Source organism: Musa acuminata, chromosome BXJ3-5 (assembly GCF_036884655.1).
Source record: "Musa acuminata AAA Group cultivar baxijiao chromosome BXJ3-5, Cavendish_Baxijiao_AAA, whole genome shotgun sequence".
NCBI lineage: Eukaryota > Viridiplantae > Streptophyta > Magnoliopsida > Zingiberales > Musaceae > Musa > Musa acuminata.
The window spans coordinates 675,058-702,651 of record NC_088353.1 but is presented as its reverse complement, the minus strand read 5'-3'; the positions used below and the strand labels follow the sequence as shown (position 1 = coordinate 702,651).

The 27,594-nt window shown below is 38.5% G+C and overlaps 4 protein-coding genes and 1 long non-coding RNA gene across 9 annotated transcripts; 4 read left to right on the top strand and 1 right to left on the bottom strand.

Annotated features, from left to right (window-relative positions):
• Positions 1 to 206: 206 nt before the first annotated feature.
• On the bottom strand, positions 207 to 2,331 carry LOC135638357 (agamous-like MADS-box protein MADS9). Of its 2 annotated transcripts, none has more exons than XM_065151472.1 (7): positions 1,899 to 2,331; positions 1,712 to 1,778; positions 1,446 to 1,507; positions 1,263 to 1,362; positions 1,148 to 1,177; positions 1,025 to 1,069; positions 207 to 512 (listed from the first exon to the last, which is right to left on the bottom strand). In XM_065151472.1, the coding sequence occupies exons 1-7, from the start codon at positions 2,084 to 2,086 to the stop codon at positions 378 to 380; spliced, it is 627 nt and encodes a 208-aa protein (XP_065007544.1). In that variant the 5' UTR covers positions 2,087 to 2,331; the 3' UTR covers positions 207 to 377. The 2 variants fall into 2 exon arrangements, with proteins under 2 accessions (XP_065007544.1, XP_065007543.1); XM_065151471.1 differs by having other exon boundaries at positions 207 to 521; positions 1,899 to 2,318.
• A 1,483-nt stretch (positions 2,332 to 3,814) lies between these two features.
• Positions 3,815 to 7,150, top strand: LOC135638526 (uncharacterized). 2 transcript variants are annotated; one of them, XR_010496625.1, is made up of 3 exons: positions 3,815 to 4,762; positions 4,947 to 6,445; positions 6,757 to 7,150. It is a non-coding gene; the product is annotated as an uncharacterized LOC135638526 (long non-coding RNA). The 2 variants fall into 2 exon arrangements; XR_010496624.1 differs by having other exon boundaries at positions 3,815 to 5,657; positions 5,751 to 6,445.
• A 655-nt stretch (positions 7,151 to 7,805) lies between these two features.
• Positions 7,806 to 17,924, top strand: LOC135638805 (PHD finger protein EHD3-like). 3 transcript variants are annotated; one of them, XM_065152228.1, is made up of 7 exons: positions 7,807 to 8,199; positions 10,625 to 11,101; positions 14,166 to 14,399; positions 14,495 to 14,806; positions 15,848 to 15,937; positions 16,190 to 16,234; positions 16,359 to 17,924. In XM_065152228.1, the coding sequence occupies exons 1-7, from the start codon at positions 8,092 to 8,094 to the stop codon at positions 17,319 to 17,321; spliced, it is 2,229 nt and encodes a 742-aa protein (XP_065008300.1). In that variant the 5' UTR covers positions 7,807 to 8,091; the 3' UTR covers positions 17,322 to 17,924. The 3 variants fall into 3 exon arrangements, with proteins under 3 accessions (XP_065008301.1, XP_065008300.1, XP_065008302.1); XM_065152229.1 differs by lacking the exon at positions 16,190 to 16,234 and having other exon boundaries at positions 7,806 to 8,199; XM_065152230.1 differs by lacking the exon at positions 10,625 to 11,101.
• Positions 17,925 to 19,646: 1,722 nt separating this feature from the next.
• On the top strand, positions 19,647 to 21,560 carry LOC103983642 (uncharacterized). Its single transcript, XM_009400895.3, has 2 exons — positions 19,647 to 20,603; positions 20,687 to 21,560. The coding sequence occupies exons 1-2, from the start codon at positions 20,247 to 20,249 to the stop codon at positions 21,284 to 21,286; spliced, it is 957 nt and encodes a 318-aa protein (XP_009399170.2). The 5' UTR covers positions 19,647 to 20,246; the 3' UTR covers positions 21,287 to 21,560.
• A 3,065-nt stretch (positions 21,561 to 24,625) lies between these two features.
• Positions 24,626 to 25,239, top strand: LOC135637748 (ferredoxin, leaf L-A-like). The gene has a single exon (XM_065150514.1). It carries the CDS (start codon positions 24,626 to 24,628, stop codon positions 25,055 to 25,057), a length of 432 nt encoding a protein of 143 aa, XP_065006586.1. The 3' UTR covers positions 25,058 to 25,239.
• Positions 25,240 to 27,594: the final 2,355 nt, after the last annotated feature.

Genomic DNA, 27,594 nt, shown 5'->3' with positions numbered 1-27,594 from the left:
TTCAGATCTCAGATAGGATCTACAAGCATAAAAAAGAAATTAGCACAAAAAAAGCTCACCAAGGGATCTTGATTAACAGAGCTGAAAACAGAAGTTTCAGTTCTACTTTCTAATAAATACTATCAGGCAGATATCCAGATTACCAAGAAACAACATCATGAATCAACAAAAGTGCAGCATGATGAGTTACATAAGCCACATTGCCATATCAAAAAGTAATAACTTTTATCTGGTAAAGTTTTATGGCAAGCATTCGGTAGCATAATAGTTCGGACACAGTGAGAAAGAGGCCATGTTAAAGAAAACAAGGAAAGATAGTTCTTCTACAGATAATATAGCAGCAACAGGATCAACTGACAAATGACTAGATCTTATCATCATTTATTTTCCTGCAAGTTGGGTTGGATCGGTTGCACATGAAAGGCCATCGTCGTCATGTGGGGGGCAAACTCCCTGCCTTTCTGGTGATACCCAATCTCCAGTTCTCGGACATTTCCATCCATCGCCAGTTGCTGGTGATGCTAAATTTATGAAGATCAAGGAGAAATAGGAGAATTATTTTCACATATGAAATGCAATGAATTTCAAGTGAAGTCCGAAAAATGCAATAAGCTCATTCCCAAAATCAGTAAAATGTTCCAAGCTGCAGTAACCAGGACCATTCTGATATCTAAATATTTCACCAAATTGAACTGCACAAGATATAACAAGAGATTTTCTTTTTCTTCAGCAAATTATATAAACAGAGATGGTTCAAGTCCCATGTCTTAAATATAATTTATGCATCTGGGAGGATTACAAGAAAAATGCATCCTTACTTTCTTAGCTCAGTATGTTTAAATCATATCGACGAACATGGTCTAATGTACTCGTGCCTCTAAAAAAAGTGAGTTATGGAATGATGGAATTCCAGCACACAGAGTTGATTTGTGGATAACCAAATCTCAAAGTAAATCCTGACATATGTATATATATATAGATAGATGGTATCTGAAACGTAAAGATCATCTGATAAGAGTATTACCAACATATAAGTAAGTTGTTTGTTCTCCTCCTCAAGCAACCTTTCCTGCACATAGTGTGGAAATTATGGATTGGAGGAGAAATGGAAGTCCATAAATTAATCAAATGATCAATGAAACTTTACATTCTTCTTGTGCAACTTCCAGATCTCCATCTACAAAAGGAACACAGCTCATCAGTAGCATCACAACAACCATCTCGGTTGAACAGGTCAATTGAATAAAAATAAGGGATCTCACTTGCTTATCCCTCACGCTGGTGAGCCCAATCTGGAGGGCATCTTCGATAGGGATCAGCTCCTTGGGGTTGAGTGAGTTGAGATCCTCACCCTTCAGATGCCTAATCATCCACAAACAAAAGCCAAAATAAAAAAAACCACAAAATTCTTCTATTGAGAGAAACTATGAGATGGCACAACATACCTCAACTCGATCTGCATGTTGTCGTTCTCTTTCTTAATCCGATCGATCTCAGCACTCAGACTCTGCCATACACACCCGTAAACTGGTGAGCAACTCCCTAAAGTTCCCATTTTTTATCACTTGTCTTCATCAAAAAGGAAAGAAGAAGAAGCTTTTCTGGGAGCAAGACGAGATTTCCGATAGGAGAACTCCGCCTTGTAATCACTTTGAAACATAGGTTTTTAAAGACAAAGCACCGTGAAAGAGGAGATTTTGCGAGGCGCTACCTCATGCTTGGCATCCCAGAGCTTCCTCCCGGAGTTCTGCTGGTACCTCTCCAAGATTTTCGGCAACCTTCCACCGATTCACCAGCAGCACCGTCAATACCCCGAAATCCAACAAGAAAAATGGCAAAGATAAAAAATATATATAGAGAGAGAGAGAGAGAGAGAGAAAGAGAAGAAACACGCTCACGTGGCAGCGGGGCTGCAGTACTCCGACATCTTGCCGGAGCTGGAGAAGATGACAACGGAGACCTGGGCCTCGCACAGGATGCTGATCTCCCTGGCCTTCTTGATGATCCCGTTGCGCCGCTTGGAGAAGGTCACCTGCCGGTTGGTTGAGTTCTCGATCCGCTTGATCTCAATCTTCCCTCGCCCCATATCCTCCTCCTCCTCCTCCTCTCACCCTACAACCACCACCACCACCACAAGAACAACAACAAGAAGAGATCGGAGATCGGCAAGTGGTGAGAGAGGGAATGGGGAGAGAGCAAACGGAGATAAAGAGGCGAGCTTTCCATCCTGGGCTTGTAAAGGAAGGAACTTTCGGGGGAAGTACTGAAACCGCCCTCTGGTTTAAGCGCTCGCGAAAGGGAGAGGGAAAGCATAGGGAGTTCGGAAAGGGTGTGTTAGTGTCTCGTAACTCGACTGAGACAGACGATCTTGACATCCCTTGCTTTAAGGATGTCGCTGATGAGATGGTACGACATTTAAAGTACGAGATCAACATCATAGGGGGCTCGTGGAGGAGACCACTGTATCCGTCCTAGTGATGCATGAGAAGGCATCACATGGATGAGATGATGCTTGGGGCCCATCACGTGGCTTCCCCGTACATACCAAGTAATGGCTTCTTCACTGAGGTAAGAGGAATATATAATATATCTTTTTTTTTTTTTTTTTATTACTACCTTCACGCCATAATAATGTCACTACGGTACTATAATATTTTTAGAAATATCTTATCTTTAAGAAATTATCGAAGAGTTTAGATCATAATTTTATCTTTTATCTTCGCCCATCATCGTTTTTCCTGTACTATCAAACTTATCATCGTGTTCATCGCTTCTTTATCATCTTGCTCATTACACAAACGATTAATATCATTGTTCACGACCCTCTCATGAGAAAATAAGAGATACGAGAGTAGCTAAACCTTCTGCGACCCTTCTTTCCTTGCGTAAGGGTGAAGACATCGATGGGATTAGAAGTAAAATTATTTTTTAAAATAATAAATGATATTTTATAATTTTTTTAAAATTAGAATACTTCGTGAGAATTTATCAAATATATAGGTTTGTGTAATTCGGAAGGTGTTACGATAAATTATCTAATTAATAATTAAAATTCATGAAGGATTTGAAATCATATAAATATACATATCACAAAACAAATAATGTAATGTTAGACGAGAAAATTGACTCAACAAATAGTTACTTCATATCTCATTGTTGGTTAGACTATTACACCATGCTTTAAAAATTCTATAGCTAATTATTGTTTTTATAGACTCAATATTTAATTAAATTATTTTATCTCTACTAACTTAAATATCAAAGTAATCTTATCGGATATATTTCTAATGCAATATTATTGATCTAACACCTTCTAGATCAATAATCTGGGCCGTGAGTTTTTTCATAATTTATGTAAAGATAATTCTATTTTTCTTAGGGAAATCAATATCTTAGGCTCCACATCTAATTAATTGAATATGTCTTCACAAAGAAAAAAGCTGGGCCATGGAAAGGAGAAGCAGTTACTCACGATCTAAGCCACGACCAGCAATGGACATGCGGTCGTGACTCGAGTCAGGCAGTGAGTCGTCGTCGTACACGGCATTTATAACTGGAGTTGTTCTTTCCTCTCCTCTCTCTCTCTTTCTCACTCTTCACTTATTGCTATCACTTGTGGCAATTATTATCGTCCTTTTGAATCGTATTACAGGTTCAATGTTGGCTGACCAACACACTGCATTTATTCTGAGAAGCATACACGCAGAGATCCATGGCGCTCTCGTCAACAGGTCATGCGTAAGCAGAGATTAATGTTGGAGTTCATAGAGAACGAACAGCTCATTTTTCTGCTGTAAATGATAGGTAATTATAAACCTGAAAAGAGGTTGGAAAATGGTTCTTTATTTGATGTATCTGAAATTAAAGGTTTTCTCAAAAAATATTTATTGTTCATGTTCTTAGATTACTAGTCTGCTTACTGAAAAGATGATGACAAAAGTGTAGGAGAACAGATGCAGAAGCCATTGTTCTGACTTCATTTCATCTGGTTATATGAAAAGCATGTTGGATGGATCAATTGTTTGTATGAGTAAAACTCAAAAGGACACTACAAATTCTTCGTTCTTTTGATAAATTTATCATTTTTAATAAGTTAAAATTTACTTTAAATTTTAGATATTTTATATTAAAAAGTTAATGAGACGAGAAGAGAGGAAAAAAAGAATGACACATGAGAGCTAAGGACGATGAAAGCGATGATGACGACGATCGAAGATTAGATGACGGAGAGAGAGAGAGCTTTGAGGGGGAGGGGGAGGAGGAGGAGGGAAGGCAGTGGTGGTCGGCCTTAGAGTGGACTCGCAGAGCCGAGAAGTCCTCGCTACCCTGGCGGTAGTGTCGTCGTCGTCCGCGTCCTGTCTCCTCGTCGCCATGCTGCGGCGGCAGCGCTTCAGCGTGCAAGGATTCTGGCGGTCAGCCGCCCGCTTTGTTCTCTCTCGCCAAGGACTTGGGCGCCATGCTCGCCGTCTACGAGGGCTTCTGCGACCTTCAGCAGGCCCCTTTCCCGCACCTCAAAATCCAGTCTTTATGCTCAAAGCCGGACCTTCATCGATCTCGTCGATTTCCCCGGTTGATCGACCTAAAGCTGAATTTTTTGCAAGCGTTCCACCGTCCGTAGGGTTCTGACGCGAGAGAGGAGAGCTTTCGCAGTGTCAAAACTCGTTCTTGGGGTCGCTGAGAACAGCTACGCCGTAGAATGTTTCACTGGTTTCTCTAAGTTCTGTGCTGGAGACTGCTTTTGCCAAAGATTCACTATTTTGAGGTACTTCGGCCTCTTTCAGATCTTTCTTTGTTGGTCTCTGTAGCTAACTATTCTGCCAAGAAATGAGTTGAATGGTTGTAGCACTTGGAACTGATGAGAACAACTCACCCACCGTCGTTAACAGCTCGCTAAGAAGCAACTGTTCCATACCTGCGCCTGAATCGGATTCTGCTCTCTTGAATAGGTTGAAGGACGAAGAGTCATCGGCCTTGGTGCCATTGGAGAAATCTGTGAAGCTCCACTGAATGGCTCTGTGCCTATGATATGGCGGAATCTCAACCTGGTTGGTCTTCTCTTAGAAGCCCGGTCCTAACAAGCAGGAAGACTGTTTCCATGGAGAAGCACAAGATCTCTTTAGTCCAATGGGTTACAATTCTAGGAAGTTGGATCGAAGTATTACACAAAAACGATATGGAGAGATCAGCAGGGCCATTGTTCCGGTTGGACCTGATTCACCACCACAGGGGGCTGTCTTATGAGTTGAAGTCTCTCCATTAGAAGCATTTATCTGTTTGCAGATTTTTCAGCTGCATGGAACTCACACGAGCAACAACCAACTTCTCACGCAGTTATTTCTGAAATTTTGTCATGCTAATCGCGTTTAATTCATGAACATTTCTTATGTTAATCAAGTTTGCAATGCCGGTTTCTGATTGGGAAGGGAAGAATTAGCAGTGTTTATAATGCCAGTCTTTCAGATGGCAAGGAATTGGCTTTAAAAATCTTGAAGCCCTCTGAAGATGCAACAAAAGAGTTCTGTTTCAGAGATTGAGATTGCCACTACCCTTGCATCACAAAAACATTATTTCGCTGCTCAGGTTTTGCTTTGAGAATAACTGTCTAATATTCGTCTATGACTATGTATCAAGGGATAGCTTAGAACAAATCCTCCATGGTATGCATTTTGCAAACATGAGTTGCTAATTTTTCTATTCATTTGATTCACTTTGTCTAAGTCATGTCTCGTCTCCTAATATTTATTTGTTAGGTGACAAATAGAACAAGCATTTTCTCAGTTGGCCTGAAAGATTCAAGGTGGCAATAGCATTGATCCTGTGATCCATAGTGATGTAAAGTCCTCAAACATGCTTCTCTCTGAGGATTTCAGCCTGCAGTTCCTGTTTCTTCTATGATGTGCTTCTTGCATCGCATCTCTTATAAATATGTGTGTCATGTTTTTCTTCTTCAAAATGTTTCAGTTGCCTGACTTTGAATTGGCAAAATGGTTATCAGCGTCAACATCACGACCAATTTGCAGTGACATTGCAGGGACTTTTGGATCTGTGCTCTTTGTGCAGCAATAGATCGATTTATTTGCTAAATGTTAGATCAACATCCCAAGTGACAACCTCACTTAGCTCCTGAATACATTTTATATGGCAAAGTTAATGAAAAGGTCGATGTATATGTTTTGGGTGTTGTTCTTCTCAAGCTCCAAGTATTATATTTTGTTGGAAATACTTTGCATTTAGCTTTGTAATATCTATTTGAGTATACATTTTGTTGGTAAATCCTATTGTAGATAATCCAACTCTGGTTCTCTTATTTATTTTCTCCATGTAATTGCAGGCAAAGCCAATCTTACAAGATGTAGCAGTTAATAGTGATCAAGTGGAAAGGATGATCATAGCTTCTTCCTTGTGTGTAAGGTGGCTTCATCGAATTTGACCTCACATAACACTTGTAAGATCTCAATTCCTTTTCCGAGCTCATGATCTTATTCTTACCAGCTAAATTCTACAATATGTATATGTAATCTGTCTTTATATCTAGCACAAATTTAAGGGTATCTTGAACTTGGGAAAGACATAGTAGCTAGCTATGTTTATAAGGGGTTGAGTTGTGGATTGAAGTCATTTCAAATACAACATTTAAGCTACTAAACAGCTGTGGATTCACTAAGTTGGACATTTTAAAGTTGAGCTATCAAAACATCCCATTCCAAACTCCTGATTGCAAAGTTTATCTTGTTTCATGAGCTTCTTTGACTGCAGGTTTTAAAGACTACTCCAAGGAGATGATGCTGCTGTTAAATGGGCAAGCTATGTTTCATGATGAAGTATCAAACCCAGAATCTGACATCCAATCCCACCTTAGTCACGCATTAGGATTACCCGATCTCGATCAGCAGCAGCGATCACAAATTTGCTTCTCTAACCGCGAGCATTTCTATTGAGAACTACTTGCAATGTGGAAGGAGCCATTCATCATGCAATTTCTGTATAGTGTTCATTTTTTCTGATTCCTTGGCAAACTATACACTTTGTGTATAGTTCTTGCTTTAGAATTCACCTATTTTTGGAATCATTGATATTTTCTCAATTGTTTGTGAACGAAGATCAAGGAACTGATAAGAGAGTTAATTATTTTTTGTGCTAATTTAGTTTGGTGATCAAATTTGAATTCCTTCATCTAATGAAGATATTCATGTGTGTTTTTTTATTATTGTGTTCATTTGTCACGTTGTCATTCCTTTGGTAGCCATAAACTTGATGTAATATAAATAAATATATATATATATATATGTATGAAATTACTGAAATATCATACCATTATTTCTCTTTTATGTATACATGTGTCCTTTTTAAAGGAAATATTAGCCATAACAATTGCTCTGGCATTATTAACATTGCCAACAATTATTTCTTCAAAAAAGCTTTTCTTTTAACTTTGATATGAACTATGATATTATCTTTATCATATCAACCATCCATTAGCAAATAGAAAATGGATCAAATCACCAATTAAAATATGAATCATATCACCTAAAACGTTGTTATCAAGAAAACTATGATATCATTAGATGAATATTGCACATTCTTTGGTCATAATCTTTGTGCTATGGATTTATGTTGGTGTGTCACAATTGATGATGATGGAATTGGAACTCCGATGGGACGAAATGGCCATGATTATTTATTCTTTCTTGTAGAGACTGTAAGAGTTACCCAAATATTTCGCCCTACTCGAGGTTGTGTTGCCGTGGTGGGGCCACCCGCCCGCTTCTCATGTCTTTGACTCCCTGCTCTCTCTCTCTCTCCCGTGTTTACCACATTCAAATCCACCCAACCCAAAAATATAGGCTTCTTGTCCTAACCCTCTTCTTCGTCTTCTTCCCCCTTTCCTGCCGTCGTCGTCGATCCCTAGCTCAGGAAGATCCTATCTTTCCCATTTTTACCCGTTGGCGGACCCTCTTTCTTGATTTCTGCTAACTTCAATTTGGTCTTTGGCGACCTGTGGTGTGGTTGGTCGCTGGATCCGGCGTCTGGGAGGTGATGAAGTCGAGCGAAACCCTAGTTGCCCACGGGGGGAAATTTTAAGCGTCGGTTATGGCTTTGGAAGGCAGCAAGTTCTTTAAGCCGGAAGAATCGCCTGGCGAGGGTTTGATTACTTACAGGAGGCGGAAGCGTGCCATGCCGGATGCGGATGCCCTTCAGGTAAGGTGGATTTGTTGTTTCTTCCTCTTGTTGAACAGAAAGATCAAAACTTTTTCCACCCTCTGTCGACAGACGACAGGATAAGTACTGAATCGATGACTAATATACTGTAATCTATGACTTGCGGTCTCATCTGTCTGAATGCCATTGTTTCGAGGTGAAGCCAGTGGAGACGGCAGAATCTTGAATGTCTGTATCTAAAAACATTCAACTTCGTGCTGAAATGGAAATTGATGTTGTCAATGTTAAGGAATATTCATGTGAGAGAGATAGGGATTGGAAAATGATTGAGAGAATAATTCCACATTGTTAAGGATCGGAAGAGTTGGGTTACATATATTAGGTTTGAATCACAACTTAATAATAAGCCTTAGCATTTGGATTGACTTTGTGTTAAATGCAATGAATGTTAATTTGACTAGTTTGACTCAAGCTCATAGTTTGATTTTAACATTTTATAGAAATAAGGTTCGAAAAATGAAAAAAAAGGTCTCAACTATTGTAAATATTGTAAGATGCTAAGAACTACTCATGTGTGAGAGATGGAGATTGAAAGATGACTAAGAGAGTAGTCCCACATTGCTTTGCTAAGGATTGAAAAACTCGGATTACATATACTGGGTTTGGTCCACAACTCAATAAGCTTAAGCTTTTGGAATGAATTGACATTCAATCCAATGTATGACTAATTTTTCAATTTTAACAGTTAAACTTGAGAGGGACGAGGAAGCGCAAAATGTTGAGGGTACAACTTGGTTAGTACAAAACCTAACAAGTTATTTTTTATTGTTAGACAAATGATTCAACCATATAAAAAGGACATCTAAGCAAATGAATTGGGATACGAAAGATGATTGGAACTGAGATGGAGCAGGATTGGTGCTTTAGAACTTGGATCAGTTTCAGTATTGGTCATAGATTGAGATTTGACCAAAAAGGAACATAAATTATTATTAAAAATATGCATTATGGAATTATATAAAAACAAGAAATATCTATTAACCAATGGACATATATAGTCTATTTCAAAATCACCAGAAAGTTAATAACACAGTATTTCATGATTTTATCTAACAACAGAGTCAAATCATGACAAATTATTGAATTGTCTTAAAAGCATCAACTATGATCATAAATACGAAGCATTATTGTTGTTTTAGTCATAAGTTCTCATAATAATATGTTTGTCCGAAATATCAGACTGTAGACTGAAATTAAGGGGTACCAACATCTGAGTAAAGAGGACATCTCAAAGGCGTAAAGTGTTCATATCTAGGACTGTTGTTGTAGCCATTGCTCAATCTACACGTTGACATGTTTGGAATAAGTTTCTCAGTTAATTGAAGTTAAAAATGACCAAAACTTGATGACACTCACTAATGGGAACATTTGTGTCAGTGTCTGCATTCTGCAACATATTTGCTACAAGGACATATCATTTAATATTTTACTGAGGGATGAAGTCAGAAAAGGGTAATATAGGTGTTGCATAGCTAACAAAGGATTAAATGGATATGTTTTCAAGTCACTACTGGTTGAACATTGTTCCCAAAAAGTTTGGACATGATGTCCGTGCACTTTGTTTAAGAATATTGAAGCTATCTGGTCACAGCAGCTTGTTTCCTAATTGCCTCAGAGTACATAGCTTACTCTTAAGCTTGCTATTTGCCTCTAAGTAGTGTTGAAGGATTGATAGGCTAAAGCTTGCTTCACTGAATTTGAATGTTCTATAGTTGAATTCCTCTCAGATAAATAGTTATTGAATTTGGCCAACTACAATGTATTTGTATATTTACAGCATTTGACAGATTAATATGCTTTTTGGTCTCTAGGCTTAGTTTAGTCTTACACTAATCTTGTGCTGTTGATTTCTTTTATTGGTTTTCAACCCATTGAATGTCTTGATATGTGTCATGTTGTGGTCCACCTAGCAACCCATCCTTGTCTGCTAGCATGTTTCTGCAAAGGGTATGGGCTCCCCACCATTTGACCTCCCTGCTTTATTTCCTATTGATACTAGGGACTTTAGGTTTTGCTTATTTGGTGAGAAGAGGGGACAAAAATTATGGTGGAAGTGAGCGAAGAAGAAAAAGCAAAGGATATAAGGGTACATAGACAAAATGCCTGAACAGCAGGGTTAACTACCTTGATTTGCCTTTATCGTATGCCCCTTCCTAGACTGTTTGGTACTTGGGTTTTTTTATTGAAGTTAATGTAACTTTAATTTTGTCACCAATCAATGCTATTCTTTTTTTGCATACTTATCGAATAAGTTCATCTAGTCTGAAATTCTAATATATATTATTCTGTTTGGTTTTCATTGGCATTGTTATCTATAACATTGCATGAAGCATCACATGCATGCTTTAATCTTGTTGTTTCTGTTTATGCAAGAGGCCGATTGATAGTATATGTGGATATGTAGGTCTTGGACACATCTCATCGGAATAGGGATATCGGGTGGAACCACGGTGAGATAGTTGATGGAAATAGGTTTCACTGGATGTGCAATTGGTGTGGCTTAATCAGATATGGTGGTGGGGTATCTAGGCTTAAGAAACATCTTGCTGGTGCTTGCCATGTTAAGAAGTGCCCAAACGTTCCAGATGACATTGCAAAGTCCATAATGCATCATTTGATGGAGAAGCAAAAGAACAGAGCGAAAAGATCGATTAGATGCTCTGGTATTGATGGAACAGAGTTGAATAATTCTCATAATAATGCCATAGATCATAGAGATCGTGCAAAAAGCAGCATGGAGATGCAGGTGGCATGTGCTGGTAGATTCAGTAAGAAATCAACTAACCGATCTAAAAACATTAAAATTGGTACCCAATTTTCCAATAGTGCTAGTCAGCACTCAAAGACAACTGCTCAGCTACCTAGGACTGGCATGACTAAGGTAATTTATTCTAGTTATGATTTGAGCTTCTCTCTCTCTGTTCAAGTTTGCTATATGATGAGGTTCATTATTTATTTTGTAAATCATATGTGTGTCACTTGTTTGGTGGTTTCAACTTTCAACATTCTTTGTCCTGGATGATTTGACAAATATAGTTTGTTAGAATGAAACAAATGAGTAAAATTTGATGTTCATGATTTAAGTTCAGGTCTAACCATATTGAAACATTTAGTTTACGAAATAATTTTCTGAAAATTATGGTGGGGCAGTGTTATTTGGTTGTTCTTTTTCCTGACTTTATAACCAATTCTTTGCATGATTCTATATGTTACCTGCATATTTATAGAATATATGACTAGCACAATTGCTGACAGGCATGGATAGTAGAACTGTTGATAGAAAGTACATTCCAGTATCGGACCTGTCTCAGGGATCTGTGGGACTGCTATGTGTTGGTCTGTACCGGTGTACTAACACATGATTCACTGGTAGGTTCCGGTGTTTTAGAGAGAAAGAAAAAGAGGGAAAAAAAGGAAGGGATGGTGAAGGAGGAAAAAAGAGGGAAGAAGAGGAAGTGGTGGAGGAGGAGGAATAAGGAAGGAGGAAGAGGGAGAGGAGAAGAGGCATACCTAAGAAGTAAATAGGGCAAAAGTTTGTGTGTGGCGGTGTGCAGTGAGGTCGTGGCAAGCGGGGATCGCCAGTAGTTGCTTGCGTGAGAAGCGGAGGCGTCGATCGCAGTGAGAAGTTGCAGCATCGATCATGGCTGCGTGAGAAGTGAAGGCAGCATGGAAGTGGGATTTAGGGTTTCCCACATTCCCCTTTATATGGCGGACTGGACCGGGGTGGGTCCATGTATCGATTGGCACTCGGACTGGTACGTGCTGCTTGTTTCGTACCAGTCTGGGAGAAATGTAAGTCCTTGAATAGATTCCACTGTTGATCTAATGGAGGGCCATGGGCTAGATCAAGGATGCTGTGTCACAATCTGGTCCTCCTTTTGCCTTCATGGAAAAAGCTTTTATCATCAGCAGGATGAGGCTTCATACACTTGACCCTGTCAATATCTGCAGAATTTACGTACAAATGATAGCTCGGAGAGGATATTTTTTCTTCATATATAGGGTCATTATTTTATTTGCGCTTTTCATCACCTTCTTGTTCCAATTTCTCTCCTTTGATGTTTTGTTATGGACTTCTTTAGATTAACACTTTGCCTTCAAACTATTTATCCAACATATTAAAATAAATAGGAAAAATAAAAATGATGACGGAAAAATATCAATGTAATCGCCCTCAAATAGTTGAGACTTTGCAGCTTTGTTTTTGTTGTTGTATGAAAAACAAGAATATGGTGCCTATTATTTGCCGTGCTATTTCAATTGTGACACAAATATGCATTCAACTCCTTTTACAGTTCTTGGTGAAAAGCTGTAAAATGATTGGCGATGATAAGGTTTTTGGAAATTGATTAATATGATGTGATGTTCTAATCTATTCTCTTCGTAAAATGACACTAACCGTTTTGTCTTTTCTTCTTGGAGCGATATATGAATCTTGCATTGCATAGCCATGAAAAAGTTTCTCTTGTTTTCCTAATCTCCACCAAAGTTGAAACTTTTTTCAAAACCACAAATATTGTCCGGACTACCCACTGGTTAAGATTTTAGTATCTTGGGCTTCTTGAATGGAGAACAAACATCTTATTGTCTCTTAGATTTTCATTTTTGTCTGTTGTAGATAACATCTTGTTTTGCACTTTTCAATTTCACATGTTGTAGAAGAGGAGGCATCCAGCTATTTATCTTTGACATATATTAATTTTATTTCTGGCGTATGTTGTGTCCTTTCAGGAGATTCATACCCGTATTCATGTTATCTTCCGTTGTCCTTATTTAATTCAGAATTTCCATCCTAAAGTTTATTCTTTATTCATATCTAATCTTTTTACCCTTTATTGTATATGATGTTTGGTCTGAAAGCTGTCAGCAACACACTTTTGTACTGAGGTGATAATTGCTGATAGTTACTGAACAAGGTGTTCAGGTTTATTTCTGAAAAAGAAAAGAAAGGAAAAACGAGACTGATAAAACAAAAGAAGAGAGATGGAGAGAAAAGGAAAGCGAGGGGTTGGGGGGGGGGGGGGGGGGTTGGGTGTGTGGTTCACACCCTGTTCACTGCTTTGTAACACAACTCAAAGGGCCATGTTGGAGATCCCAGACTGCAAATAGATATCTCGAGATTTATGCGACAAGGTGTCTTTTAACCAGAACCGTAAGAGAACTGATTGGGGAGCTTCTTAATGATCAATGAATCTAAGGTGATTATCAAAGTCTGGCACATGGCAGATATTATACTAAATTAGAACTAGGCTGGAGTCCTCTATTCCTCTCCATGGTGGAACAAAATATACTTATTATTCTCAGTGATTATTTGATTAATTTTTGTCACTTCTTTTTGCTAATAATGTTAAGCAATCATAGGAGTCCTACTGTAAATCTATGTAGTGTCTAACAGTCCTATTGTGGATATAGTATGGGTTTGGGAGGTTATATATCTATTAGGAGTTTATAGTTTTATGGTTTAGGGTTTAGGGTTTAGGGTTTAGATATCTCTCTTAGAGTAATTTGTTAGATGCTGAGTTTTCCAGAGCATTTATTTTTTTTCCTCCAAGAACACCTATATATGAGTGCTTGTAGGCCATAATGACAGTTGATACTTGTTTTCTATCATTTCTACAATAAAATATTTTATTTTCCATTAATTTAGTCTCTAGTTGTTCCTTGGATTTCTTCTCTTTCTTGAAGTGAAGAAGCTCTAATAATTGTATGTGTAACTGTATGTTTGATCAGTGCACATGTGATGGTTTGCATTTGTGCTGATCTATCGGTGCAGTTTGATACAAGCTGCTATGTCTCTGTACAGCTAACTATATAATTTTTTATATCAAAAGGTATTGTGGTTCACTTTTAAGGAACAGATATGTATGCTAATTTTTGGAATTTGGAAACCTGAATGTGCATTCAACATTGTCCTTCTTACAGTCTTGTTTTTTGGTGTGAAATAGGGTATGATGGAACCTTGTGAGACTGTTTCATATGCTGGTACTTCTCGTCCAGAATGGCATGACAGGATAATTCGTCACTGGAAAAATGTAATAGAACACCAATTCAAGTTATCCTATATGAAACCAGGTCATGGCATCTGGAATGTCCTGTATGATGCACTGTCATTGGGCCATTCTCAACTTCTTCGAAAACTGATGATGATTGATGCTATCAGGAACCATGAACAGCTAAATGTACTTCATTTATATGTGTTTTCTCATTTACTTTTCTGTGCTGGAGACTATGAAATTAGAAAATAATTTAATCTGATTGTTGTCATGGATTCCAGGGCAGATACTTAGTGGACTCTGAAGTAAAGATTCAAGGTCAATGGCCAGATTGTTTTGAAACAGCTAAAGAACAAAAACTTGTGGAATTAAGAGCCAGCTATTACAAAGAAGATACAAACACTAGAAAGTGTGAAAAAGCTTTCCTTGAAATTTTGATTTCAGAAAAGTTCGCAATTTTATGTGATTTTCTTTGGGATACCTTTGAAGAAAACAAGGCTAAAACATTTTTAGACTTTCGCCTGATTGACTCGAAATTGAAAAATGGGGATTATGAACGGTCACTGGAATTGTATAACCAGGATGTCCAACAGGTAACCATAATATACTAACACATGCATTTCTGGATCTAACTTTTGTTCTTTGTCTCTTTATAATTTAGCTATCATGTTTTTCACTTGTTTCTGGCTTGCATCAGCATCTGTAATGATATTTTGACATGCTTAGATGTTTCTGACTGCCAAAATCTGTTTTAAATTTCAACTTCTGTTGAAATTTGTTTTTGATATATTGTTTAATTCCTTGGCTATTTGCATCATAATCATATCTCTCTACATCTGTTAATGTCTATGGACTTATTAGGGGTTAGTCTGGTTCTCTATCTCCTTTGATGACCAGAATGTATCATGGCAACTAACATGCTGCATGCTGCAAAATAGTGACATGCTAAGAGGTGTGTATCATGTTGGTGCAGATCTTGTCCATGTGCTTGTCATTTGTATGCTGGTTGCTGTTCCAGTTGATATATCCCTGCCATGGCTTGGTGTGTGTCATCATCATGGACATGGCAGATTTCTAACAGCCTGTGTTTCTCATGGGTGCTTGTTCTAGTTTGTTCTTTATCAGAGTGTATCCTTCATAATGTTTGCTTCAAACTACAAATTTGTGATCTCATTGCCTTCTTATAATTTTCAACACCGGTAACCCAAATTGATTTTAAAATTTTATTCCTTAAAACGTCTTATGATTTTAGCCACAAAATGCTGGTTAAACTTGTTATAAGGTTTGATCATTCAGATTTTGGCTATCAAGTCTCCTGATAATGCTTTTAATTTTCCATGAACTTACATTCTTGTAGAGAATTGTATTCTTACTGATCTGGAATCATATATTATGTGTTTTGTAATTAATTCCTGATGCTTGGAATAGTCATGGAATAGGCATTACTGTAGAGTGTAGACCATGTATGTTGTTCTCTTTTTTGTACTTCTTAATACCAATGATTCTTTGCACGTTGATGCTTAAGTTTAAGACTCTTGATTGTTCCAACATATTATAGGGAGCTTCTGTCATATAACTTCTGGCTTTTGGAGGAATTTCTGTCATATTGTAAATGTGTTCTATGCTTTTCTCAGATTTGGGACAACATGCAAAAGATCGGTCAGGAAATGATTATTCTAGCAAATAGTCTTTCAAGCTTGTCAAGGGCTTCTTGTCGGAAGCAGGTATACATCATTGACTTCCCTTGGTTTCTGCATACCCATTCTGTGTGTGGTATATATTTGAGCTACTGTAAGGTCTTATGCATCATAATATCCATTTCTAGCACTATTATAACTCTGCGAGATCCGTAATCAATACAATCAAGTTCATATACATCTCAGCCTAACATTAAAATCATGTAATTTCCATGCACTTGCATGCAAATGTTCTTAATCTCCATGCAACAACATTTTCTGAACAAGAATTGTATTTAGGTTATAGAAGACCTCATAAATGCAGCTGATGACCCTAAACCTGAGGTAAGTACTCTTAATATTTGGTACACTTCATATGATAGTCACAACTGTGTAACTTGCATTACGAGATTGCTGCCTATTGGACTTCTATGCCTTGTGGCTTTTCAGCTTCATACTTATCTTGCAGGAGGCTTGTCAAATAGGTGTTGTACAGACGAATACTGCTGGATCATATCCCGCAAAACAGCTCACCTGCTGTGGATCAGATTGTTCCACAAAACCTGATCAAACAGAGGCGGCTGATGTGTACAAAGCTTTCACCTGTAAGCAGTGTGGCATGAAAGCGAATGAGGAATGCAGCCTTTTTTGTGATGGGTGTGAAGCAGTATACCATTTCTCCTGCATCAAACCTGCTATCGAAGAGATTTCTACTCCGAGCTGGTTCTGTGCTGCCTGTAGCAAAAACAACAAAGATTCTGCTGATCAAGCCTGCGCTGAAAGTACTAAAGGCAGCTTGCACCAGAATTGTGTGGTTTGCGATAGGCTTGAAGTTTCGGAGTCACTAGAGGACCTTGATGAGAATGGCAGTAGGACCAGATTAGCTACTGACTCTGGAGAGAGCTCCGTCTCAAGTATGGAGTCTGAAGAGCCACCAGAACCATCGAGAACTGCTGTGTCAAGCTTGTGCAAGATATGTGGAACCTGTGAGGATGAAGACAAAAAATTCTTAGTATGTGGTCATCTTCAATGCCCTTACAAGTTTTATCATATCAGATGCCTAAAAAGTAGTCAGATAGCTAGTCCACAACAACAGAACAGACCATGTTGGTATTGCCCATCTTGCCTCTGCAGAGCTTGCCTATGTGATAAGGATGACGACAAGATTGTGCTTTGTGATGGTTGTGATGAGGCGTATCACACTTACTGCATGAAACCACCTCGTACATTGGTTCCCAAGGGACAGTGGTACTGTGTCCCATGCAATGTCGCCAGAGCAAGGGAAGGGATGAGAAGATATGAGCAATGGATTTTGCAGCAGCATGGGAAGAACGAAGGGCGGCAGTCTAATGAGGCCATTGGATCGATGGATTTGCTACTGAGTGCTGCTGAAAAGCTGAGCTCAGAGGAGAAATTGGCTTCAGGGCAGTAATGTAAAGCCTGTGACATTGCTTGGTGATCGAAATGGTCGCCTTGGAGGCATCGGTGGCGTGTAGAATGACTTGTCCTGTTTTGTAAGGCTGCACAAAAGTAGCCTAGGAGAATATTCATAGTTGCCTAATATTTTTTCAGATACATTTAGTTGGGAATCGTTTGCATCACAGTTCATATGAATGGAATCGAAAATGGCAGGAAACCAAGCTTGATGAAACAGAGTTTGGAAATGTTGGAAGCCAATGACTTCTTCTGAACTGATGTCTGTAGAAACCCGAGGCAGATTGCCTTCTTTCTCTATAACTTGCTAAAGCTGCAAAAGAAGGAGCTGAGATTTCTTATGCAAGGTAGGCAATTCATGTAGATGTAGCCTACGAGTATAATCTCCTTGTCTCAGAAAATTAGCATATTTGTCCAGAATGTGTGGGCTTTATATCTGGTGGTGGAGCTTAAAGTGTCAGAATAATTTATGATTAGAGTCAAAATTAATGTGGAACATGTCACCATGACCCTTTTAGCAACACTATTTCCATAGCCTTGACTACAAGTATCAACATTGGTTCACCAATTCTGCCAATGAATCAGTGCAAAGTTGTTGATATTCTCTGAGAGTATGTTTGTTTTTTGATAGCTTTTCTACAGTTGTGGAGATAGCAACACTATCTCCATAGCCTTAGTCACAAAGAAGCCTTTTTTTTTTTTATAATAACAGCAAAGTTCTCTCTCTCTCTCTCTCTCTCTCTCAATTTCTGGCAATGGCATATTTATAGATTCTAATGCCATGTTACATGATCTCTCTAGAGAATTCAGTGGTAGGGGGTACAGATGCATATTGACATGTGGATCATATATCTTGCTTGTTTAACCTAAGAATCAAAGTCACATCCTCCACAATAGGATTACCCAGGGATATGTACTAATTCCATATCCCTTTCTCATCCACCATGCAAACTCACTAGTATAACAACTCATTCCAATAAAAATGTGACATGGGTTCACATCTCCATCTTTTCAAATAAACATATAATTCTTTTTAGTAATATTATATCTATCATAACCCTCCACTCCCCAAAATTAAATCTCAAAAGACCAACATGCTCTATAGATTCTCCCAAAGCATCCCATTTTCCAAAATCCCACGAGCACTTTCCCCACTTCCACATCAACAAAGACAAAGGACAGACTTGCATCAATCAGGCAGCTTGTTGCAATGCCAAGAGACTAAGCCCTCCTTGGAGGACTAAACTAAGAGAGAGGGAGGTGGAAAGAGAGCCTAGAAAGACACACTTGGTGTAGTGGATAGAGAGATATGGATGGGTACAAGGAAGCTCATCATTCCCCTGCTTGGAAGGAGTGAAACCCAAGCATGGGGAATGGAGCAAATCTTCCAACTCCTTTGTCTACTAAATTATTCCTTCATCACTCAATTCAAGTTGTCTAGAAGACCATCACCACAATAAACAACAAACAAACTCGTCCAGTGTGTGGACAAACAGATGGCATTTAGCTGAGCATTTCACCAAATAAAACAAGAGGTTCATTGAGTAAAAGAATGACCATCTTTTGGTCTCACTCTCACTTAAGAGGTTCTAATCCATTGCACCTTCTTTCTTTTGTGTCTACACTACATGTAGTTAGGATACAATTGGGACCTAACTAAGATAATTAAGTAAATAAACTAATAAATAAATAAATAAATTATAAAGGTCTGAGCTGATATATTGGGTTATCATCAACTTTTTCCAAGTTAATAATGAGTCAGTCATTTTAGCATTCCTAAAATCTGACATCAGAATAAAATCTATTACAGAGTATATATTATAGGGTGAGAGATCCAAATAGGAAAAATGGCTTTTCATAACAATTATAACAAATAAATGAAAAAAAATATACTTATAACACTTAAAAATCTTGTTCAAAGTAGGATTGAACCTTTAAGATTTTAACCAAATGGTGACAAATATGATGTCAAAAAATTAATAGCTTTGTAGTGTATGGACTAAAAACTAGGAATATCTATTCTACATCTCCAGTAATCACTGATTGACCAGAGATAAATACATTACATATAAGTTGCTACCTATTATTATTGTTATTATTATTATTATTATTATTATTATTATTATTATTATTATTATTATTATTATTATTATTATTATTTTGAGAGCTTGACAATTGAATACATCCATATACATGTATATATATATATATATATATATATATATATATATATATATATATATATATATATATATACATATCTATAATTGTAATCATGCGCAATATTAGCATGTATAAATGATGACACAAGCAACATGTTCTACTACTGCCCATGTCATATAACCAGTCCAGTAGAACACAAGCATTTCTCTAATGGCAGCTTATGGGGATGAGAGGAAGGCAGAGAACTGTCGACAAGAACACAGCACTTGAAGCAGAAGGTCTCTTCCTCCTCCTCCTCCTTTCTGGTCCCCAATTTTGATTGCAGGGAAGACGTCCATGCAGCTCAGTCAAAGCATAGAAAGCAACAACTCCTCTTCCTCTTCCCCACACCCACACACACACACACACATGCATGCATGAGCATGGAGAATTAGAAGGGCCACCGGCACCAGCTCATCTCCAAGCCAAGCAAGTACGCCATGGCCATTAGAGCCTTCTACCTCTCTTCTTTAGAGGCAGTCGTTTCGGGGAGAAAGAGAGGAGCGGATACATCTCATGAGCTCCGTTTCTCCAGATTCCATGGCTTCTCCGTCTTTCTCCCACTAAACTAATCCGCCATGGCAGATTCCCAATCATCCTTCTCCCTCCACAGCAGACACCCACCATCATTGCTGTCTTAGGAAGCTGAGCTAAACCCCTCCTTAAAACCCCCTCCTCCTTCCCTGTCATTCCAACCCACCGAGCTCCCATCGCCTCCACCATGAAGCCTTCCTCCAGCTCCCTCAACAGCTTCTTCTCCTTCCTCACCCATGGCCTCGACGACCTCGACCAGTCCTTCGCGGCGGAGGCCTTCATGTCGCTCCAGCTCCTCCAGCGCGCCGTGGCCCTCCTCCGGTCCCTCCACTCCCAGCTCACCCACCTGGTGCAGAAGCTCCACCTCCCTGTTGGTGGCACTTGGCTCGACGAGTACATGGACGAAAGCTCCCGCCTTTGGGACGTCTGCCATGTGATCAAGCACGGCATCTCCGGCATGGAGAAGTACTGTTCCACCGCAGCCGCCATGATCTCCTCGCTCGACGAATGGCGCCGTAATCCCTCCCCCCACCTCACTCGGCAGGTCTGTCTCTCGCATTCCTCCTCGTCGCATGACTCTACGTAGATCAAAGCTCTCAGCATTCTCGTCGCCTCTGCTCTGTGAAGGTGGTGAGGGCCATCTCCATTTGCCGGAGAGAGGCCATGGGACTGGAAGAGGAGAACAGAGCACTCGCGGAGACGCGGATCGAGCCCGTCTCGCTCCGGTTCGACGACCGTGCGCCGATGGAGTCCCGATACAACGGATTCAATGGCTTCAGAGGCGTGCTATACGCGCTAAGGAACACCAGCTCTTTGCTCCTGACGATCCTGCTCTGGGGATCGGTCGCCTGCTGGCCCGAGCTGGCGGCCATCGAGGGCTGCTCCCTATTCTTCGGCTCCGGGTTCATGGCCTCCATGGCGAGGCTGCGGCAGCGCCTGGTCGGGGAAACGGAGACCATGGGCGGTCGGCCGGGAATTCTCATGCACGAGTTCCGGCAGATGAGGGCGGCGGTCGAGGAGCTACTGGAGGAGCTGGAGGGAGCTGCGGCCATGGGGTGCGACTCACAGACCACCGGAGGAAGCCTGAAGGAGAAGGTGGAGGCACTGAAGGCGTGGTTTGGGATGCTGAGGACTGGAACAGAGAACCTTGTGGGGCAAATGGACGACTTCTTTGATGAGATTGTGGAGGCAAGGAAGAAGCTGTTGGATCTGTGCAGTCACAGGTGAGTAGAACCAGAAGCAGACATGGAGACTTCCAGGACAAGGAAGAAGGATGTGATGGGGGCATGAATGAATGAATATTTACTGTAGCAACCCAAGAAAGAAGATGACTGCCGTAAGAACACAAAGTATTTTACTCTCTCTCTCTCTCTCTCTCTCTCTCTCTCTCTCTCTTTCTGCAACCAGACAAGGATGAGGCTTGTCCTGTGGAAGTGGTAGGCAGCTTGCAATGTGGAAGGAAGGAAAGAAAGAAAGAAAAGAGAGGAACCTTTTCATTGCATTATTGCCTGTTGTTCTCCATTTCTTCTCTTCTTATTTTCTGGAATCAGCTGCTGCTTTCCTTCTTGCCATCATTAATGGTTGCACTGGGAGCAGAAAGGAGGAAAAAGGTAGGGGGTGTAGATTCCTTGTTTGCAGCACAAAATTGCAGGTGACAAGACAAGTAGGCACTGCACCAGTGGAAGCTTTTGTGTGATTCTATTGATGTCCAACAGATGGAAGCCATGATGGAAAAAAGGCTTCAGGCTTCTGGAATGGCAGCCTGAAGCTGTCTTCCTGCACTTGAGGTGAATAAAATAGAATAAGATAAAGGACTGACTCTTCATTAATGGCTGCTGCTGCTGCTGTGAGGATTAATTTCCAAAAGAAAAAGATAATATTTGTTGTTCTTTGTCTTTAAAATTCTCAGGAGAAGCATTCAAATCTTCCCTTGAATTTATAAAGGGAATTCAAGCAGGTTTTTCCTTCAAACATCTACATCAAATATTGTTTAAATGGCCAGAAAAAAAATTAAAATAATAGAAATAATAATCATAATAATAAATCATTATACTCTAAAAATAATAATATCTTTAGTTAAAAGGCATAAGATGTGCTAAACTAAAATTTTTATTCATCATAATCATTCTCATCATCAGAGTTGACAAAGTCATAAACTTTTAATATTATTAGGGTTTTTAATTTAATCGATTGAACTATTTTACTAGTTTAAAGTTTCATTTAATATTTTCAATGTATTCAGAAATTGCAGTAAAAAACCTTGTTCTATCTGTGCATCATAATCCAATCAGATCAATCTTCTACTAAAGACTTTGTACATGGTACCAAAATGATTAGTGATTAGATGAAGAATGGGCAAATGCAATCAGTATATAGGCATATCAAAATCACTCAGCAGCCAAAAGAAATGAAGAACCCAATCACATAATTGAACACTTGTTATAAAAAAAGACTGTTTATCTTGTAGAAAAAATTCTACATGGTTTAACATTAAAGAGAGAGAGAGAGAGAGAGAGAGAGAAAAGAAAGAAGAAAACCTACTGACAGAAAGTGTTCCCCTGTCATCCATTGTTAGTGTCATCTGCTACTTGAGTGGATCTATCTTCGTTACCAGTTACAAGTCAGAAATAGAGAAGTCTCACCTTCATAGATTTTGCTTCCTTTGATTCTGATAAGAAACAATGAGTCATCATACCATGTGGTCTAAAATTTCAGCAGCAAAATCTTGGCTCTGTTCTAAAAGCATCATAACACAATATATTACTCCATTTCTTAGAAGACTGAGGAATTCATTCAGACTTTCAAAAACTTGTACTTGAAAAAAGAAAAACTATTAGAAATTAAGGGCTGATAGCTATATATAATATTGTCATATGTGAAAAAACAAATATTTTGAGTGTTTTAGGATTTTACTCAACTAAATAAATTTTATAGAGAATAAGGGAAAAAATCTTTAAATCTTTATGTAAAAGGATTTATGATAGGTTTTAGGTTTGAATTTGGATTCATTTTTCCTCTTTATATTTGATTGCACTATTTATTTTATTAAAACTTTATTATTTATTCTATTGATTAATATCAAAGTCTTCTTCTTCTACACTGCAGCACTTTGAGAATAACAAAAGTCAGTATATTGCATGACAATAAGTGCATGACAATGGATATGTACATTTTACACTGATAGTGCCCACAGAATACTGTACACATACAAACTCTTTGAAAAAAATTTGTACAAGCAATTAATTTTTTTTTAAAATATAACTATGTTAACTATCTAATTATTATTTAGTAGAGTTAATCTACATTTAATTTAATTGGTATTCTGACCAACTTATACATTCCTTTTCAACCCATCTCTCACTGGTGTTGACAGCCTCACATGATCTATTAAAAACTTACTTATGATGTACCAACAATAAGATATGCAATATGTTGTTAGGATTGATAATTATTTTTTGAATTCATCAATTGAAAGCAGATTGCTTGAAAAGTAAGAAATTTGGGTTTTAATAAAAGATTTATTACTGAAGTAACAGTTAGAAATTAAGATTGGTTATTCTATAAAAATACTATATATCTCAAAATTTTAGTGTATTAATGAAATGTATTTTTGGTGCTCATAAACCTTTCTCTGAAAGATTTAGTGAAGCAGAAGAGAAAACTTATTTTTTTTAAAAAAAATTATATGAGAAGATATATAAAGGGCTTTCAGATATATTTGATATGAGTCAAAAGAGAATTTTTTTTAAAAAAAAATTATATACTATTATTCTCTCATGATAAAGAATTTAATTTTTTTTGTTATGGATGCATATAATTAAAGGGTGTCAAACAATATAAATATTATACTTGTTATTTAAAAAAATATATATTTATATTATAGCTGATTCTCTTAATTATTTCTTTGGTATCAAAATTTTTCTTCCACCTGCTTTCCTTATCCAAAATGTACTCAAAATTGGACAGCAATCCTCTCCACTTGTACTTGTAACTGGAAGACTTGGGTTACTACAACCCATTCATTTTGAATTGGGTGCCCTAACTTTAGTGGGAAGTCAATTACATCATAGACATCCATATCTATTACCTTTCCTTAGCAAGAGGTTGCTAACCTCTCTCTCTCTCTCTCTCTCTCTCTCTTTGTACTTTAAATTGGAACCCTCCATTTCTAAAGCCTATCTATGGAGATGAGCCCCACACATGGCATCTCTAGACACCAATCACAAATTCTAATGATTAAGCTTAAATTTCTACATGATTAGAGATGATAATAGCTATGATTTCCTCCCACACCACACACAAACAAACAAAGCAGTGCAAAGCTTCCACAGGAGAAGCTCTCAGCCTCAAACACCCAACCCACCACCTCTCATGCCATGGCTCAGCCTTCTCCAAAACCCTACCCAAAGGGAGATAAGCCCCCCACAAACAGCCTGCCACGTCTCTCCCTCTCATCCTCACACTTGCAATACAAGTACGTCCTCCACACACACCCACCCACCACTTCCACTGCACCCTCTCTTCTCAGCCACCATCTCCTCCTCCTTGCCATCTCTCCCTGTCTTCATGGCCTCAGCCTCAGCCCTCTCCCTCGGCACGCCCTTCGCGCTGCGGCAGAGCGCCGGCGTGAGCCTGCGCGCCCTGCCCAAGCTGGGCCGCTCCCTCTTCGGGGTGGACGCCGGGCGGGGCCGGGTGACCGCCATGGCCGTCTACAAGGTCAAGTTGCTGACGCCAGAGGGAGAGAAGGTGATCGAATGCCCCGACGACGTGTACATCCTGGACGCAGCGGAGGAGGCGGAGATCGATCTACCCTACTCGTGCCACGCCGGCTCCTGCTCCTCCTGCGCCGGCAAGGTGGTGCAAGGTTCGGTGGACCAGTCCGACGGCAGCTTCCTCGACGACGACCAGATCGGCGCCGGCTTCGTGCTCACCTGCGTCGCCTACCCCACGTCCGACGTCGTCATCGAGACCCACAAGGAGGAAGACCTCGTCGGCTGAGTCATACGTATAAGTATTATACTTTGAGCTGTTACCGGTACAGCCACACCCATATCTCTCTCTCTCTCTCTCTCTCTCTCTCTCATAAGAAGCTCTTAAATATGTACTTCTTTTCTTTATTGTCTCTGGGAATTAAAAGCTTATCATTGTCATTATTATATTAATGAACCAATAGTTAATCACTTGGTTGCTTGCCAATGCGCAAGCTCATCTTGGAAGGTCACGTTGCACGATCCCGAGGTACTACTTATTTACCTAAGGTGGATTCTATACTGAGTCGAGGTGGTTAGGCTTCTTCGAAATTCTGTAGTCGAATCGAGGAGCGATTGGCTTCATCGAGATTCTTGCACGAGAGATTATCGTTGGGGGAGTTCCCGACTTGACCTATCCGATGGTAAAGTCAGTAGTGGGAATTAAAGTAGTAAAAATCTTTTTCTCTCCCTCTTTCAGGTTCAGGAGGCTCGCTTTTATATATGGACGGTCGATGGTGAGAGATTGATGGCTCCTCCCTTAATCCGTGATTTTTTAGGGGCTCATTTATGTTAACGGTCAGCTGGTTCATTCCTTCGTTAGTGAACGACGATCGTAGAGGCATCATTTATATCGGTCGACATCTATATAGAGTGATGGTTACTCATGTCAGACGATCGAAAAGGGAGAGATGTATTTCACTACTAGGGATTAATGCTCTCGAAAAAGGGGGAGATGAGTTCCGTCGTCAAGGATTAATGCTCTCGGAAAAAGAGGAAAATGAGCTCCATCGTTAGAGATTGATACTCTCCACGTCTGAGCATACAACATTTCTCGAAATCGTGATCGATAGGGGTGAAAGGTCACTTCCCCGTTATTAAACCGTAGGGTAGGATAGGGTAGGGGAGGTAACATGGGCTCTTTTGCCTTGGTTACCAGTGAGGTGGGAGTGGGTTCAACATGCCAAAGCCATGTCACTTTATTTCTTATAAAAAAAAAGTTAATTCATCATATCATTTGTAATATTTCAAATAGTCACATATAAAAAATGAATATGATTAATATTAATTGATAAGGATGAGAGTATTATTATTAATTTTAATTTAAATAATTAAATAATTAAATAATTAAATATTTTGATTAATAATTAAAGTCAAACAAAATTGATGGGCTAATTAAGCCCAACATTTTTGTTGTGTGTTTGAAAGTTATACTACTCTTAGACATTATTATTATAGCTCTTAGACATATCACATACGTACTAAAATAATAGTAAATATTAATTGAAAACAAAGAGTATTTATATATCATAATTAATTACATATAATCATTTCATTCGACAATCTATAGTGAGATAATAATATAAATCAATATGATCGACATCGACATTGCTCGGATCGAAATGTTCTATACATACGGCAAACGTGAAATGAACACATAATATAATATATGTGAATCCGAGCAATGTAATAGCAGCATATTAACTTTACAACAGTGATTATTATGATTACCAAATAAAAGAGATGATGTCAAATACACTATTTGTAAGCAAATAGTAATTCAAATTTAGGGGTCCATGTAATTTAGCAATGGGTCTTTCGTTTAGCGTGAAATCAATATTCTCATATCGTTCCTAACATATAGATAAGAAATTTGTGATAGGCTCTTAGTCGTATTACATACTTACTATAATATTAAATGAAAATTCATGAAAAATATAAAGTGAAGAAGCTTGATTAGAATTTCATATATCATATTTAATTATATATAATTATTCCACTGATAATCTACAGTGAGATAATAAATCAATATGATCAGCACCAACATTAGTTAGCAGCAAAATGATCACATTGCTAAAGATATTTTTATTTTTATTTTTACAAGTATCTCTAGACCTCAATGTTTTATATGTATGACAAAACACGTGAAATTATCATGTAATAAATATGAATCCTCCAAGATATTCTACCACTCAATTGTTATTATTGTGAAATGAGCATATAATAAATGTGAATCCTCCTTGGTATTTCGGCATTGTTATATGTTACATTGTAACAGTAATTATTATGATTACCAAGTCAATATTCAATAAAGAAAAGAGAAGGCCTAATGAGCTATTTGTAAGTAGATAGTGATAAGATATATTTTGGGTCCAAGACACGTCACAACCGATATCACGCCGCGCTACAATACAATCGATTATGGATCATATGATCTTTCTTTTAATACAATACAAGTTCTTCGCTCTCATATCTTTCTTATTCTTATTTTCTTTTAATCTTGAGATTTTTACTAGTATCATCGCATTATATCTTGGTATTTCCTTGTGAGAGAAATACATAAGCTTTTTTTTCTTTCATCAATTACATTACTTTGAAAATTATGCTATTTCCTCAAAGAGCGATAAGAATAATCAAGTCAGATAGTCTCTAAATTCGGATTGATGATCTAATTATGCACGAATAAATCCTAATTTACTAATTCTTATTAATGAAACAAAACACTATCCTCCTATTGCGATCAATTATGACTACATTAGTGTTAGTGGATACACTACAATTGAATGG

Excerpts from the sequence above, each read along its gene's own strand:
- LOC135638357 (XM_065151471.1), bottom strand. The coding sequence starts at position 2,086 with ATGGGGCGAGGGAAGATTGAGATCAAGCGGATCGAGAACTCAACCAAC. Across the intron at positions 1,508-1,711 it reads TCTGGGATGCCAAGCATGAG|AGTCTGAGTGCTGAGATCGA; the intron begins GTAGCGCCTCGC and ends TGTGTATGGCAG. Across the intron at positions 1,070-1,147 it reads GGAAGTTGCACAAGAAGAAT|GAAAGGTTGCTTGAGGAGGA; the intron begins GTAAAGTTTCAT and ends CACTATGTGCAG.
- LOC135638805 (XM_065152228.1), top strand. The coding sequence starts at position 8,092 with ATGGCTTTGGAAGGCAGCAAGTTCTTTAAGCCGGAAGAATCGCCTGGC. Across the intron at positions 14,807-15,847 it reads ATAACCAGGATGTCCAACAG|ATTTGGGACAACATGCAAAA; the intron begins GTAACCATAATA and ends TGCTTTTCTCAG. Across the intron at positions 16,235-16,358 it reads CTGATGACCCTAAACCTGAG|GAGGCTTGTCAAATAGGTGT; the intron begins GTAAGTACTCTT and ends CTTATCTTGCAG.
- LOC103983642 (XM_009400895.3), top strand. The coding sequence starts at position 20,247 with ATGAAGCCTTCCTCCAGCTCCCTCAACAGCTTCTTCTCCTTCCTCACC. Across the intron at positions 20,604-20,686 it reads CCCCCCACCTCACTCGGCAG|GTGGTGAGGGCCATCTCCAT; the intron begins GTCTGTCTCTCG and ends TGCTCTGTGAAG.
- LOC135637748 (XM_065150514.1), top strand. The coding sequence starts at position 24,626 with ATGGCCTCAGCCTCAGCCCTCTCCCTCGGCACGCCCTTCGCGCTGCGG.